The sequence below is a fragment of the Calidris pugnax genome, unplaced genomic scaffold (assembly GCF_001431845.1).
Source record: "Calidris pugnax isolate Ruff unplaced genomic scaffold, ASM143184v1 scaffold150, whole genome shotgun sequence".
Taxonomy (NCBI): Eukaryota; Metazoa; Chordata; class Aves; order Charadriiformes; family Scolopacidae; genus Calidris; species Calidris pugnax.
In genome coordinates, this window is record NW_015091300.1 from 1,423,745 (window position 1) to 1,439,429 (window position 15,685).

Here is a 15,685-nt window from a genome sequence, read left to right on the forward strand (position 1 = left end):
GGTGTATCGACAACACCACACAGCTTGGTATCGTCCGCAAACTTGCTGATGGTGCCTTTAATCTCCCTGTCTATATCATTGATAAAAATGTTAAACCGTATTGGCCCCAGCACGGACCCTTGAGGAACACCACTTGTGACTGGTTTCCATCTGGACCTTGAGCCATTGAGTACCATTGATTCTATGGGTCGCTTTTCCTCTCCCGTTCATTATCACGTAAGGTCCCTGTGGCAACTTGAGAAATTGCTTACATGGAAAAGCAATCGTAGGAAAGTATTTCTGTATTTTTAGCTTGCTTCTAACACAATGTAGCAGCTGGAAACAAGGCCAAGAGCCAGCACGACGTGAACTGCCAGCTCTCCGTGGGCCACCAGAAAGCGTTCCTCAGACCACAATGGGAGAAGCGTTGAATTGACTTCAATGTGACACACATAATAAGCATTAAATAAAAAAAAATAAATAAAAGAAACCCCAACAAAAACACACCCAACCCTCAAGTTCCCAAAGCTGCTGCTTGGATGTAATAAGAGTGAAATAGTAATTGTGATGTTTTTTGAATAACACGCTACTCACTGGGTTTGGTGGAGGAAGTACATGATGGTATCAATTAGATGCAGTGAAAATCACTTTGGTTCTTTATAATCAGTATTTACTGCTCTCTTAGATGTTGCTGCAGCATTCGAACAATCTTCTGGAGGCTGAAAGTTTTATAAATAGGCAAGCAGGGTGTGGAGATGGGACTTGAGCAGATCATTGAGACTGGTCAGTTCTTTTTGGTGGGGCTTTTTTGAGGCTGGGTTTTCTGTCTGATGTTTAAGGCTGGTTTTCCTGACTTCTCTTGCCTTGTCTACTTGTTAAAAAATGGAAGGAACACAAGAGGAGCAGGATTGTCATTTTGGAAATGTTAAAATACCAGTAAAACCTCATCACTCTCTACAGCTCCTGAAAGGAGGTTGTAGCCAGGGGGAGGTCGGTCTCTTCTTCCAAGTGACGGGCGATGGGACAAGAGGAAACGGCCTCAAGTTGCACCAGGGGAGGTTTAGGAGGAATATTAGGAAAAATTTCTTCACTAAAATGGTTTTTAAGGGTTGGAAGAGGCTGCCCAGGGCAGTGGTGGAGTCACAATCCCTGGAGGTATTTCAAAGCCGGGTAGATGTGGTGCTGAGGGACATGGGTTAGTGGTGGACTTGGCAGTTTTGGGTTGATGGTTGGATTTGATGATCTTCGAGGTCTTTTCCAACCTAAATGATTCTAAAGAGATCTTTTGTAGATCTTCACGTCTACCAAAAGTCTTACTTCTTCCTTTTCAGTCTCAAAAGTCACCTCAATCTGATGTGCTCTGCAAAATAGATTCAAAAGCAATCAAACTCGTTAGGAGGATGCTAACGATGTGTGATAGTCCTCTGGTTGTGTTTATGGGGGAACAAGGAAAGGATCTGCTCCATTACCAAGCTCCACTGAGGAGAGAAAGGAGCATACTCAAAAAGGTTATGCCAGCATTAATTGAAATGTCACGTTTAAACTTAATGAATGATACGCCCTTCAAAGGAAAATTTGATGAAGTTCAATTGTAAATATGATTACATTTTGCAATTAAATAAAAACATCAAAAAATTCTCCTTTTCCCAGAATTTAGGACATAATTTCCCAGAATTAGGAAAAATTTCTTCACTGAAAGGGTTATTAAGTCTTGGAATGGGCTGTCCAGGGCAGTGGTTGAGGCACCATCCCTGGAGGTATTCAAAAGACGGGTTGACACAGTGCTTAGTGACATGGTTTGGTGATGGGTTTTCATCAGAGTTCGGTTGATGGTTGGACCAGATGATCTTCAAGGTCCCTTCCAACCTAAACAATTCTATGATTCTATAATGAGTAAATCTTTAACGTACCCTGTGAGCCTCCTACCTGTTTCTTGGTTTTAAAATATCTTTAAAATTAAGCTTTTAAGATTTTGCTCCGTCCTGTGAAAGTGTCAAAAATGCACTTAACCTTTTCTCCAAGTAGGTCCAAACCTGAACCTTCTTTGTGTCTTGTTGTGTAAGAGAGAGCAGGGCATCAGGCTGAGATTTCTGTGTTGACATTAAATAACAGTCCGGTGGAGGAAAGTTCTTTTTTCACTGAATGTGTCATAACTTCGTTTTTGCCATTAAATGTTGTTCCACAGCCTGTCAAACCAGATTAAAATCCTGGTAGGTTTTTTTGTTTTCAATTTTTTGTTTTATTTCTAGCCATCTTACAGAAAACTGGATTTTTCTCTTGCGAAAAACGTACCTGAATTCCTTCCTGTGCCTTACGTAGAGTTATATGAATAAGAGGAAAAAAATTAAGTTGTGATGGGTAGTTTTGTGGAAGAGAAGGAAAAAATGGACCTGCTTATTCTGTTTTAAAGATAAAAGCAATCTGTTTCTTCTCAAAGTATCTGTGTGTTTGCTGGAAATAATCGACAAAATGTTAATATTTCTCTAGTTGACAAAAATTCTAGTGATGTGGTTCCATGAGTCAAGAAACCAATTTCTATGAAAGAATTGCAATTAAAAATAGATTGCAAGTATTTTGCAGAAAACAGTCAATTTTGTAGATGATCCAAATGCATGAACTGGTGTGGGGTTATGGATCTTCATCACTTTGATGGAACTTCATCACTTACAGGCCTTCATCGCTTATGTGGATGGTTGGGGGTCTTCATCGCTTCTGGGCGGGCCTTCATCGCTTATATGGATGGTTATGGGTCTTCTTTGCTTCTGGGGATGGTTGGGGGTCTTCATCGCTTCTGAGGGTGGTTGGGGTTCTTCATCGCTTCTGAGGGTGGTTGGGGGTCTTCATTGCTTCTGGGGATGGTTGGGGATCTTCATTGCTTCTGGAAATGGTTGGGGGTCTTCATCGCTTCTGGGGATGCTTAGGGGTCTTCGTTGTTTTCTGGGGATGGTTAGAGGTTTCATCACTTCTGCATCTTCATCACTTCTGGGGATGGTCATGGGTCTTCATCGCTTCTATGGATGGCTAGGGTCTTCATCCCTCTGGAAGTTCATCACTTCTGTGGATAGTTATGGATCTTCATCACTTATATGGAACTTCATCACTTGTAATTAGCACCAGAAAGGTAATGAGGAGCTTTCTCAGAGTTTATAGAGCTTCAGAAGCTTCAGGGTCACGATGCTATTGCAGGTAACCCACTCCCTTCATCCTTTTCACAGTTGGGTGGTGTATTTTTGGGAATTGCAGCTCGTCTTTGCCGCTACCCGGAGATATAGAAAGCTTTAAGAAAACTTCCACGATTTGGATTTCCCTTGGATCATATATTAAAGTGACAAGAGACTGGGAGTAAATGAAATTTAAAGTAAAATTTAAATGTAAGAGAAATCTAATATGTTTAAGCATCCACGCAAATTTTATTCCATGCTTTTAATGATGTCAGGCAGCACTAAAACACGGTTACAGCTACCTATGGCTGTGGTGTTGGCTTAAAGGGGGATTTTCTTCCTTTTATCCTGTTTTTTCTGCGATGTTCCGATGAAGCAGAAGCTGAAATGAGATTCTGGCAGCTTTTTCTATATCAGTGTGTATTTGGCGTACGTTTAGTTTGCTCTTAAGCATAACTTTAGATTTGAACAGAAGATGGTGAGGAGAGGTCCCATCCTCCTTACACCCACCCTTCAAGTATTTATAGGTGTTATCAGATCCCCCCTCAGTCTTCTCCAGACTCAAAAGACCCAAGTCCCTCAGCTTTTCCTCAGCAGAGAGATGCTCCAGTCCCTTGATCATCTTTGTAGCCCTCTGCTGTCCCCTCTCCAGCAGTTCCCTGTCCTTCTGGAACTGGGGAGCCCAGACCTGGACCCAGTGCTCCAGCTGGGGCCTCCCCAGGGCAGAGCAGAGGGGCAGGATGACCTCCCTCCACCTGCTGGTCCCACTCTTCCTGATGCCCCCCAGGATGCCCTTGGCCTTCTTGGCCACCAGGGCCCATTGCTGGCTCATGGGCATCCTGTTGTCCTCCAGGACTCCCAGGTCTTTCTCCTCAGAGCTGCTCTCCAGCAGGTCAACCCCAACTTGTAATCCTCCTCTGCTGCCTCTTCTTCCCTTCCAGTCTCCCTCAATGGGTATTTGGGCACGTAACTGGTCAACTTGGTTCCCCAATACGGTTGTAATTAGGAACAGGAATTTCAAATGCAGTAATTTAGTTATTGGAGTTAATTGTATTTAGTTTTTTAATGCTGTAAGGATTAAGGATGAAAATGACTCTGCTTGCATTTCAGACTCAAACATCAAAGTTTAAATAATATGATAATGAGAGTTTTAACGAGCAACTTTCAGGTGCAGCCTTAATACTGGCCTCTGTATGTGCACCATATATATGCCCTATGTAAGGGGGAGGGCATTCAGCAAAGAACTGAGAGTTGGTGTGAAATAATGAGCTATTTACCTTTCTGTACCTAAAAAATTTTTAGTCTAAAATGAGTAAATGGGTCTAAAATGAGTAAATTTTAGTGCTTTGTTATATCTGTATTTTCCGGTCACTTGTGAGACCAAAAAAAACCTGCTTACCCAAGAGGAATCAATCAGTCCATGTCCATTTGGTTTTTTTTGACAGTATCAATAGTGATATTTATTTATTTCTATTTAACTAGATTTTCAACTTCAAGTTATTGTAAACAGTTTGTGCTTCCACACCGTTACATCTTATATACAGTCTCTTAAAAAGGAATTTCAGAGCAGTTTAAGTATTTCCGACTGGAGTCCTTTTTCAACTTCTGTAGGAATGCAAAAATACGAGCCTGGGTTTAATAATATCTTAAAATTTAAATTTAAACAGCTGTTGATCCTGCCTTTTTTCCCCAAGAAGTATTATTTGCTATTAAGTTGTCTACCCACAATAATGAGCCATGATGATGATCTTTACAAAGCTTGAAGTCTAGAGGATCTAGTTTAAGCAGTATTGGTTTTTGTTGCTGCGTTTTGCCTAAAATATGCTGATTTTATGAAAATTAGAATACATGAGAAAAATGCTGTATGAGGGACTAAGTTGGTTTTATTAAAAAAGCAACATAAAAGCTTCTTTTACTCTCTTAATATGTTATGTTGCTACATGAATCCTTCAACTGGTATCTCTTCTGTGTTTAAGGTTTTCTCCTCTACAAAGAGTTTTTGTTTCACTTCTCGAAACTTCCTTTTTATCTATTCCTATGACTTAATTTTCTAAAATTTCCAGGAATCTTCCAGTTCCCACCTCTCCGTGCCCACTGCTGTTGTGACTCAGGACATTTTTGTTTGGAGAAATCAAGTGGCCAGACCTGGCATCTCATTGTGAATTGTTTTTTCCCCTCTTCACAGAATCACAGAATGATAGGGGTTGAATCACAGAATGATAGGACATGATAGGAATGATAGGACAAGAAGAAATGGGCACAAACTTGAACATAAGAAGCTCCATCTCAACATGAGGAGGAACTTCTTTCCTGTGAGGGTGGCAGAGCCCTGGAAGAAGCTGCCCAGGGAGGTGGTGGAGTCTCCTTCTCTGGAGACATTCCAACCCCACCTGGACATGTTTCTGTGCAACCTGCTCTGGGTGGACCTTCTTTGGCAGGGGGTTGGAGTAGATGATCTCCAGAGGTCTCTTCCAACCCCGTATCATTCTGTGATTCTGTGGTTGGAAGGGACCTCTGGAGATCATCTAGTCCAACTCTCCTGTCTCTGAAATGCTGTCTTGGCCTCCAAAGGAGCTTCATTTTTTAAAATGTGAACACTCATGATATTTTTTGTCTTTTCTCTCTAGCTGGCCTGTGGACAGTCTTCACGCTGGGTGGGGTGGGAAGTAAATCGTCGCCGCAGCTGGAGCAGTGCTCCCCTCTTGCTAATCAGAGTCTGCTGCTTCTCCTGGTCTTGGCCAATCTGACCGATGCTCCAGACACTCCGAATCCCTACAGGCAAGCTATTATGTCCTTCAAGAACACCCAAGGTTTGTATCTATTTGTCCTTTTAAGAAAGAACTGATGAAAATGAAGTGTTAGAATCATAGAATAGTTTGGGTTGGAAGGGACCTTTAAAAGGTCATCTAGTCTACGCCCCTTGCAATGAGCAGGGACACCTCCCACCAGACCAGGTTGCTCCAAGCCCCCTCCAACCTGGCCTTGAACCCCTCCAGGGATGGGGCAGCCACAGCTTCTCGGGGCAACCTGGGCCAGGCTCTCACCACCCTCACACCAAAGAAGTTCTTCCCCACATCTCATCTCCATCTCCCCTCTTTCAGTGTCAAACCCTTCCCCCTCATCCTCTGGCTCCCCTCCCTGATCCAGAGTCCCTCCCCACAGCTCTCCTGGAGCCCCTTGAGGGACTGGAAGGGGCTCTAAGGTCTCCCCGGAGCCTTCTCTTCTCCAGGCTGAACCCCCCCCAACTCTCTGAGCCTGTCCTCACAGCAGAGGGGCTCCAGCCCTCGCAGCATCTCCATGACCTCCTCAGGCCCCACTCCAACAGGTCCATGTCCTTCTGCTGTTGGTAGCCCCAGAGATGGAGGCAGCACTGCAGGGGGGTCTCCCCAAAATGGAGCAGAGGGGCAGAATCAGGTGCAGTGTTAAGTTGCTGTGACTGTTTAGAGGGTCTCTTTCCAAAATTTGTTTTACCTCCAGTCAGCCCATGGAAGGGCAGTAATAGTATGTTTTCTTCTAGGAGTTTTGAGTTGGAGTTCCTCAAGTGCTAGAACTTAATGGAAGGAGCAGGGGGAGAAGGATACTCTGTCCTTCAGACTTGAGAAATTTTAGAAAGCTTCAAAATTTCATAAAATATAAATAAGACAGTTATAATATATAACGTCGGTTATCCAAGAGTCTGCAGGAGTCTCCTAAAATTTTATGGCACATGGGGAAAATTCTCTTTAGCGGGAATCCTGTTCTTTAGAGCTGAGAAAAGCAATCGAATTGCCAACTGGATTGATTTGCTGTCTTCTTGAATTGCAAATGGGAGGGGAAACTGGTCAATGTAAACACTTTCCTGAGACTTGCAGCCCTGAGGAAAGGGACTTGGGTGTTCTGGTGGACGAGAAGCTGGACATGAGCAGGCAGTGGGCACTTGCAGCCCAGAAGGCCAATCCCATCCTGGGCTGCATCAAAAGAAGCGTTGCCAGCAGGTCCAGAGAGGTGATTCTGCCACTTTGCTCTACTCTGCTCTGGTGAGACCTCACCTGGAGTATTGTGTGCAGGTCTGGAGCCCTCAATAGAAGAAGGACATGGACCTGATGGAGAGGGTCCAGAGGAGGGCCACAAGGATGATCAGGGGGATGGAGCACCTCTGCTACGAGGACAGGCTGAGGGAGCTGGGGTTGTTCATCCTGGAGAAGAGGAGGCTCCGGGGAGACCTAATAGCGGCCTTCCAGTACCTGAAGGGAGCCTACAGGAAGGCTGGGGAGAACCTGTTTAGAAAGGCCTGCAGTGACAGGACGAGGGGCAATGGCTTCAAGCTGGAGGGGAACAGCTTTAGACTGGAGATGAGGAGAGGGTTCTTCACTGTGAGGGTGGTGGTGGGGAAATTCTCTTGAGCTGGAATCCTGTTCCTTAGAGCTGAGAAAAGCAATTGAATTGCCAACTGGATTGATTTGCTGTCTTCTTGAATTGCAAATGGGAGGGGAAACTGGTCAATGTAAACACTTTCCTGAGACTTGGATCTCCAGAAAAATGGAGAGTTTCAGTGCTTGGCTGTCTACAGAAAAATGGAGAGTTTCAGTGCTTGGCTGCTTCCAGTCCATAGATCAGATAACTGCAGGTCACCAAGATTCAGAGGGTCTTGCTTGGTGGTGCCCTACCACAGCTTGGACTATGCAGGTAGCTCAACTTCCAGGCACTGGGCTTCTTATATATACATTATCCATACATTTCTATTCTTCAACTTTTGGCCATGAGGTTTGACCTTTGGTTGGCTTCATGTAGGTTGACACCACGCTCAGCGGCTGTGTGGTAACCTCCGAGGCCACATCGGTGCCCCTGAGTTCCTTTATTTAAAGGGAGTTTTTATATTCCTTTAATCATTAAATTTTTATCAGGTTGAGCTCTAATTTAATTCACAGGTTGACACCACGCTCAACGGCTGCGTGGTAACCTCTGAGGCCACCTCAGTGCCCCTGAGTTCCTTTATTTAAAGGGAGTTTTTATATTCCTTTAATCATTAAATTTTTATCAGGTTGAGCTCTAATTTAATTCACCTTTGCCTAAGAAATTTTTGGGAGTTAGTAGGATGTAGGATTGTTTGCGATAGAAGAAATCTCAGTCCAAACGTGCCCCTGTGATTTATTGGATACTATTTATTGGCAGTTGAGATACCAAATTCTTGATATGGTTTTTAAATTGACAACTTCTACAAGTGCTTTATTTTGGTTGACTTTCTTTCGTGCCATCAGTAACTAGTTGCATATTTCATTGAAAACTGTTACACATGTATCGTAAAATTGAAAAAGAACTTATTCTATGTCAAAAGGAGCACGAAAAGCCACGTTTTCTCCAGATATATACGTTTATAGAATGACTTATTGTTTCCTGTAAACTTATTTCCACAAATGAGATTCAGTTTGATTCTTATGAACATTGTGAGGGGCTGGTAAAAAGGAAAATGATATGAAAAAGAAAGGCTGGTTACGGTCATAATGACCTATAGTGTGTGAGTATTATATGAAAACAGGCTTTTTTTTTGTCGAAGCAATTTATTTAATTTAATTGGGACAGAACTAATCAAATTCAGGGTAGTTTTCTTTATTCAACGTGGTCTAAAATAGCTTAATTTTTCTGGGGGTCAGTTTAACATTCTGTAGGATAATACGGGATACGCTGCTGTTGCCGATACATTTCTTTAATACTGTTTAGATATATTTTTTTTCAATTTTTAAAAATATCTTTTAATAAAACATATAGTGACGTGCTATTCATATAAACACCATGGTTTAAACATCCATGGAACTGAAGCTTGAAAATTAATGGACATTCAGCTAATGAGCCATGGCATCAGGTTGATGCGTAATAGAACGCGTTGAATTAATCTGATTTTGCTGTTTCCATCCAAATTTTCCCTGGAAAAGAGAAATATTGACCCGAAGCAGACTGGTTTCAAACCAGTTGGTCCATAAGTGATGATTCCATAATCACAATCAGTGATAGGATAGGGTGTGGGGTTCAGAAACGTTAGGTTTTAGTGTCTCCTCTGCCTGTTGGCCAATGGGTTTGGGGAGAGGAAGGGTTTCCATAGCCCATGGGCTGTGTCTCGCCACCGGGTGTGTGGTGGTGCCTCCTGACTCAATGGAAAGAAGCTTTTGCTCTGGTGCCTCCTGCTGAGTTCAGCTGAATGGCTGGAGCCCTCGCCCCTCATCCAAGCCAAGAGAAGCAGCAGCTCCCCGGCACGATGTCTCCACCGGGGCCCCAGGAACCCGGTGGGAGCCAGAGCTCCTGTGGGGCTCCTGCAGGTCTTCCAAGCACTTATTCCTTCCAAAGAGGGTAGAGATGTTCAAAATCATTGACAACTACCACATTCTTCCATGCTGAAAGCTATTTATAGAATCATAAAATGGTTTGGGTTGGAAGGGACCTTAAAGATCATCTAGTTCCAACCCCCTGCCCTGGGCAGGGACACCTCCCACTAGACCAGGTTGCTCAAAACCCCAGAGAAAGTTCTGATTGCACACAAATCAGTAGATCAGTTCCAGAGAAGATGCTGGAGCTGCTCTCCTTGCAGCAGCTCCTGGAATTACTCTGCCTTTCTAATGGGGGAAGCCATTTGGAACAGCTTTAATAAAAAGATGAGTGTCTTGTGCAGATGGAGGTGTCCTTCTGGAGCTCACATGGGAGGACAACCTCAGCTTTTTGGCGCAGCTGAACGTTCATGAGACCCTGTGAAGGTTTCTGATAAGATTCATGGATGAATTTTGTTTCCTCCATACTGTGGTGTGTGTATAAAGTATTTCCCCCCAGAGATTTGTATAAAGTTATCAAATAGCTTGATGGTAAACGTATTTGTTAAAGATTGGGTTTTTGAATTTCTTTCTTTCAGATAACACTGCTTTTTCATCATCAAACCCACACGCTTTCCAGATTAATTTTAACAGTTTATACACGGCGTTGTGCGAGCAGCAGAAATCTGATCAAGCCACTCTTCTTCTATACATGCTCCTGCATCAAAATGGCAACGTACGGACGTACGTGTTGGCACGAACGGACATCGAAAATCTCGTAAGTATTGCTCTGCCTTGGACTCCTCATGAGGACTTGGTCCTGGTAGCTTGGATGTCACCAGCTGTCAATGTCATAGAATCATAGAATGGTTTGGGTTGGAAGGGTCCTTAAAGATCATCCAGTTCCAACCCCCTGCCCTGGGCAGGGACACCTCCCACCAGACCAGGTTGCTCCAAGCCCCCTCCAACCTGGCCTTGAACCCCTCCAGGGATGGGGCAGCCACAGCTTCTCGGGGCAACCTGGGCCAGGCTCTCACCACCCTCCCACCAAAGAAGTTCTTCCCCACATCTCATCTCCATCTCCCCTCTTTCAGGGTCAAACCCTTCCCTCTCATCCTATGATTCCCCTCCCTGATCCAGAGTCCCTCCCCATCTCTCCTGGAGCCCCTTGAGGGACTGGAAGGGGCTCTAAGGTCTCCCCAGAGCCTTTTCTTCTCCAGGCTGATCACCTCCACCTCTCTCAACCTATCCTCCCAGCAGAGGGGCTCCAGCCCTTGGAATATCTTTGTGGCCTCCTCTGGCCCTGCTCCAACAGGTTGAAGTTCTATGTCCCTGGTTCTACTCAGTGAGCTGTAGGTTCTGGGTCATTTATTACCAGCTCTGGCTCATTTTTAATATGTCATAGAGTGGTTTAGGTTGGAAGGGACCTTAAAGACCATCCAGTTCCAACCCCCTTCCCTTGGCAGGGACACCTCCCACCAGAGCAGGTTGCTCCAAGCCCCCTCCAACCTGGCCTTGAACCCCTCCAGGGATGGGGCAGCCACAGCTTCTCTGGGCAACCTGTTCCAGTGTCCACTCTCACAGCAAAGAAGTTCTTCCCCAGATCTCATCTCCATCTCCTCTCTTTCAATGTCAAACCCTTTCCCCTCGTCCTATGGCTCCTCTCCCTGATCCAAAGTCCCTCCCCAGCTTTCCTGGAGCCCCTTGAGGGACTGGAAGGGGCTCTAAGGTCTCCCTGGAGCCTTCTCTTCTCCAGGCTGAACCCCCCCAACTCTCTCATCCTGTCCTCCCAGCAGAAGGGCTAGAAACGTTAGGTTTTGGTGTCTCCTCTGCCTGTTGGCCAATGGGTTTGGGGAGAGGAAGGGTTTCCATAGCCCATGGGCTGTGTCTCGCCACCGGGTGCGTGGTGGTGCCTCCTGACTCAATGGAAAGAAGCTTTTGCTCTGGTGCCTCCTGCTGAGTTCAGCTGAATGGCTGGAGCCCTCGCCCCTCATCCAAGCCAAGAGAAGCAGCAGCTCCCCGGCACGATGTCTCCACCGGGGCCCCAGGAACCCGGTGGGAGCCAGAGCTCCTGTGGGGCTCCTGCAGGTCTTCCAAGCACTTATTCCTTCCAAAGAGGGTAGAGATGTTCAAAATCATTGACAACTACCACATTCTTCCATGCTGAAAGCTATTTATAGAATCATAAAATGGTTTGGGTTGGAAGGGACCTTAAAGATCATCTAGTTCCAACCCCCTGCCATGGGCAGGGACACCTCCCACTAGACCAGGTTGCTCAAAACCCCAGAGAAAGTTCTGATTGCACACAAATCAGTAGATCAGTTCCAGAGAAGATGCTGGAGCTGCTCTCCTTGCAGCAGCTCCTGGAATTACTCTGCCTTTCTAATGGGGGAAGCCATTTGGAACAGCTTTAATAAAAAGATGAGTGTCTTGTGCAGATGGAGGTGTCCTTCTGGAGCTCACATGGGAGGACAACCTCAGCTTTTTGGCGCAGCTGAACGTTCATGAGACCCTGTGAAGGTTTCTGATAAGATTCATGGATGAATTTTGTTTCCTCCATACTGTGGTGTGTGTATAAAGTATTTCCCCCCAGAGATTTGTATAAAGTTAGCAAATAGCTGGATGGTAAATGCATTTGTTAAAGGTTGGGTTTTTGAATTTCTTTCTTTCAGATAACACTGCTTTTTCATCATCAAACCCACACGCTTTCCAGATTAATTTTAACAGTTTATACACGGCATTGTGCGAGCAGCAGAAATCTGATCAAGCCACTCTTCTTCTATACATGCTCCTGCATCAAAATGGCAACGTACGGACGTACGTGTTGGCACGAACGGACATCGAAAATCTTGTAAGTATTGCTCTGCCTTGGACTCCTCATGAGGACTTGGTCCTGGAAGGTTGGATGTCATCAGCTGCCAATGTCATAGAATGGTTTGGGTTGGAAGGGACCTTAAAGATCATCCAGTTCCAACCCCCTGCCATGGGCAGGGACACCTCCCACCAGACCAGGTTGCTCCAAGCCCCCTCCAACCTGGCCTTGAAGCCCTCCAGGGATGGGGCAGCCACAGCTTCTCTGGGTCACCTCTCTCACCACCCTCCCAGCAAAGAAGTTCTTCCCCACATAGCTTGGATGTCACCAGCTGTCAATGTCATAGAATCATAGAATGGTTTGGGTTGGAAGGGTCATTAAAGATCATCCAGTTCCAACCCCCTGCCCTGGGCAGGGACACCTCCCACCAGCCCAGGGTGTTCCAAGCCCCCTCCAACCTGCCCTTGAACCCCTCCAGGGATGGGGCAGCCACAGCTTCTCGGGGCAACCTGGGCCAGGCTCTCACCACCCTCCCAGCAAAGAAGTTCTTCCCCACATCTCATCTCCATCTCCCCTCTTTCAGGGTCAAACCCTTCCCTCTCATCCTATGATTCCCCTCCCTGATCCAGAGTCCCTCCCCATCTCTCCTGGAGCCCCTTGAGGGACTGGAAGGGGCTCTAAGGTCTCCCCAGAGCCTTTTCTTCTCCAGGCTGATCACCTCCACCTCTCTCAACCTATCCTCCCAGCAGAGGGGCTCCAGCCCTTGGAATATCTTTGTGGCCTCCTCTGGCCCTGCTCCAACAGGTTGAAGTTCTATGTCCCTGGTTCTACTCAGTGAGCTGTAGGTTCTGGGTCATTTATTACCAGCTCTGGCTCATTTTTAATATGTCACTGGCCCCCTCCAACAGGTTGAAGTTCTATGTCCCTGGTGTGACCCTGCTCCAACAGGTCCATGTTCTGTGTCCCTGGTTCTACTCAGTGAGCTGTAGGTTCTGGGTCATGTATTCATTTTTAATATGTCATAGATTGGTTTAGGTTGGAAGGCACTTCAAAGGTCATCTAGTTCCAACCCCCCTGCCATGGTCAGGGACATTGACGTCATCTCAGGAGTGTGATGCTAAACATGTCACTGTAGCACAAGATAAAATAAGTTCTGATAAAGCCACCAAGCTGCTTTTGATTCCCTCTTTCTTAGGGCCACTGTCTGATCTGGGTCAAACCTCCTGACCTCTGGGCACGCTGTGAAGCAACTGGTAGCAGATATCATTCCATTCATTAGTTTATTTTTCTTTTTTAGATGTTTAGGCCAAAAAGTTACGTTTACCGTGTGCGTACAGGGATAAATAGTTAAGAAAATGAGCTGTGACTTGACTAAAAGGCCCAATGTCTTCCAGGGTTGACCTGAGACCGAAACTCCTCAAGGAACAGCTGACAGATTTTCTAGAAATGCAACGTTTGGGCCTTTTTAGCTGCTTTAAATAGGATTGTGGTTAATGGCCAGTGTAACAGACACCTGGTAGAGTTTGTGTAGGTTATAAATGAGCTTACGCTCCTTTCTCCCTTTAGTAACGTCACAAACCACTTTAACAAATCTCACTTATTAAAAAGCATTCCTTTAATAAGATAACGGCCGTCTGGGGGGAATCGGTAACGGAATAGAGGAGAACCCTTTCCATTCCAGTCTTTGAACCCTTGCCAGATAATTAGATCCCTTGCCTGCTTGATGGCAGACACGGGACGGGTTTGGGCTCGCTCCAAGTTCTAGCAGATGAATTGCTAAAATCAGGGTTGATAGACACGACTGTTGGCAAAAAACTGGGGTGAGATGGTTGGTGTTGAATTGACTCCAGATTGGATTCCTGCGTGGTCCGCTGCGGATTATTTAGGTGAGGGCTGAGTTATTTTGCATGAATTCTCTGAAAAAATAGTCATGTTTAATTTTCTGGGCTGTTAGTATGTGATATGACGTGTTTCACGGCTGCTAATTTTATCAATTTACTTATCTTTAGGGAAAATAAAGGTGGTGTCCTGGTGGTCAACAGAATGACCATGAGGCAGCAATGGGCCCTTGTGGCCAAGAAGGCCAATGGCATCCTGGGGGGCATCAGGAAGAGTGTGAGCAGCAGGTGGAGGGAGGTCCTCCTGCCCCTCTGCTGTGCCCTGGGGAGGCCCCAGCTGGAGCACTGGGTCCAGTTCTGGGCTCCCCAGTTCCAGAAGGACAGGGAACTGCTGGAGAGGGGACAGCAGAGGGCTACAAAGATGATGGAGGGCCTGGAGCATCTCTTGGCTGAGGGACCTGGGGCTGTTCAGCCTGGAGAATCATAGAATCATAGAATTGTCCAGGCTGGAAGGGACCTCCAAAGGCCATCTAGTCCGACCCCCCCGCAGTCAGCAGGGACACCCCCAACTAGACCAGGTTGCCCAGGGCCTCGTCGAGCCTCTCCTTGAATATCTCCAGGGAAGGGGCCTCAACCACCTCCCTGGGCAACCTGTTCCAGTGCTCCACCACCCTCACAGTGAAGAACCCTCTCCTCATCTCCAGTCTAAAGCTGTTCCCCTCCAGCTTGAAGCCATTGCCCCTCGTCCTGTCACTGCAGGCCTTTCTAAACAGGTTCTCCCCAGCCTTCCTGTAGGTTCCCTTCAGGTACTGGAAGGCTGCTATTAGGTCTCCCCAAAGCCTCCTCTTCTCCAGGCTGAACAACCCCAGCTCCCTCAGCCTGTCCTCGTAGCAGAGGTGCTCTGAGAAGAGAAGAGAAGGCTGAGAGGGGACCTCATCAATGCTGAGCAATATCTAAAGAGTGGGTGGCAAAAGAGCTGGCCACGCTCTTCCTGATGCCCCCTAGGATGCCATTGGCCTTCTTGGCTACAAGGGCCCATTGCTGCCTCATGGTCATCCTGTTGTCCACCAGGACTCCCAGGTCTTTTTCCTAAGAGCTGCTCTCCAGCCCCCACCCTGTCCTGGTGCAGGGTGTCATTCCTCCCCAGGTGCAGCACCCTACAGTTGCCTTGTTGAATTTCATCAGGTTCCATCAAGAATCGTAGAATTGTCCAGGTTTGAAGGGATCTTTGAGATCATCGAGTCCCACCATCATCTGGTGTTGCACGGCCATAATTTATAAAATTCTTACAGACTCTTGAAAAATGGAGTGAGTGTCAAGAAATGCTTTTTTTTTGCTTTAAAATGAAGAATACTTTGAGGGGTGTAGAAAGCCTGGTTGATCAGAAAAGAGCTTGAGAAGCGTTGGGACGTATACATGCCTTCACAAGGGGAAAGCCATGAATGGAAAAGACTCTCCCCTTGCAGAACTAAAGCTTGGAGGTTGAATCCCACAATTTAAGAGATGTGGGAGGAAAATAGTTCAAGTAATTAATTCAGAGGCAAAAAAGTGCTCTCTGTGGTTATCTTTGAAGGAGGGTGGATGACTTTTTGAAGGAATATGGCATAAATCAGTGACCTC

The 15,685-nt window shown here is 46.0% G+C and overlaps 1 protein-coding gene across 1 annotated transcript in view; it reads left to right on the forward strand.

The window, feature by feature from the left end:
• The window catches only part of DYM (dymeclin), a 346,567-nt gene that overhangs the window by 97,531 nt on the left and 233,351 nt on the right, over positions 1-15,685 (forward strand). The window contains exons 9-10 of the mRNA XM_014960813.1: positions 5,768-5,950; positions 10,015-10,193. Of these exons, the coding sequence (XP_014816299.1) occupies positions 5,768-5,950; positions 10,015-10,193 (362 nt within the window). The remainder of the gene's footprint in view (positions 1-5,767; positions 5,951-10,014; positions 10,194-15,685) is intronic.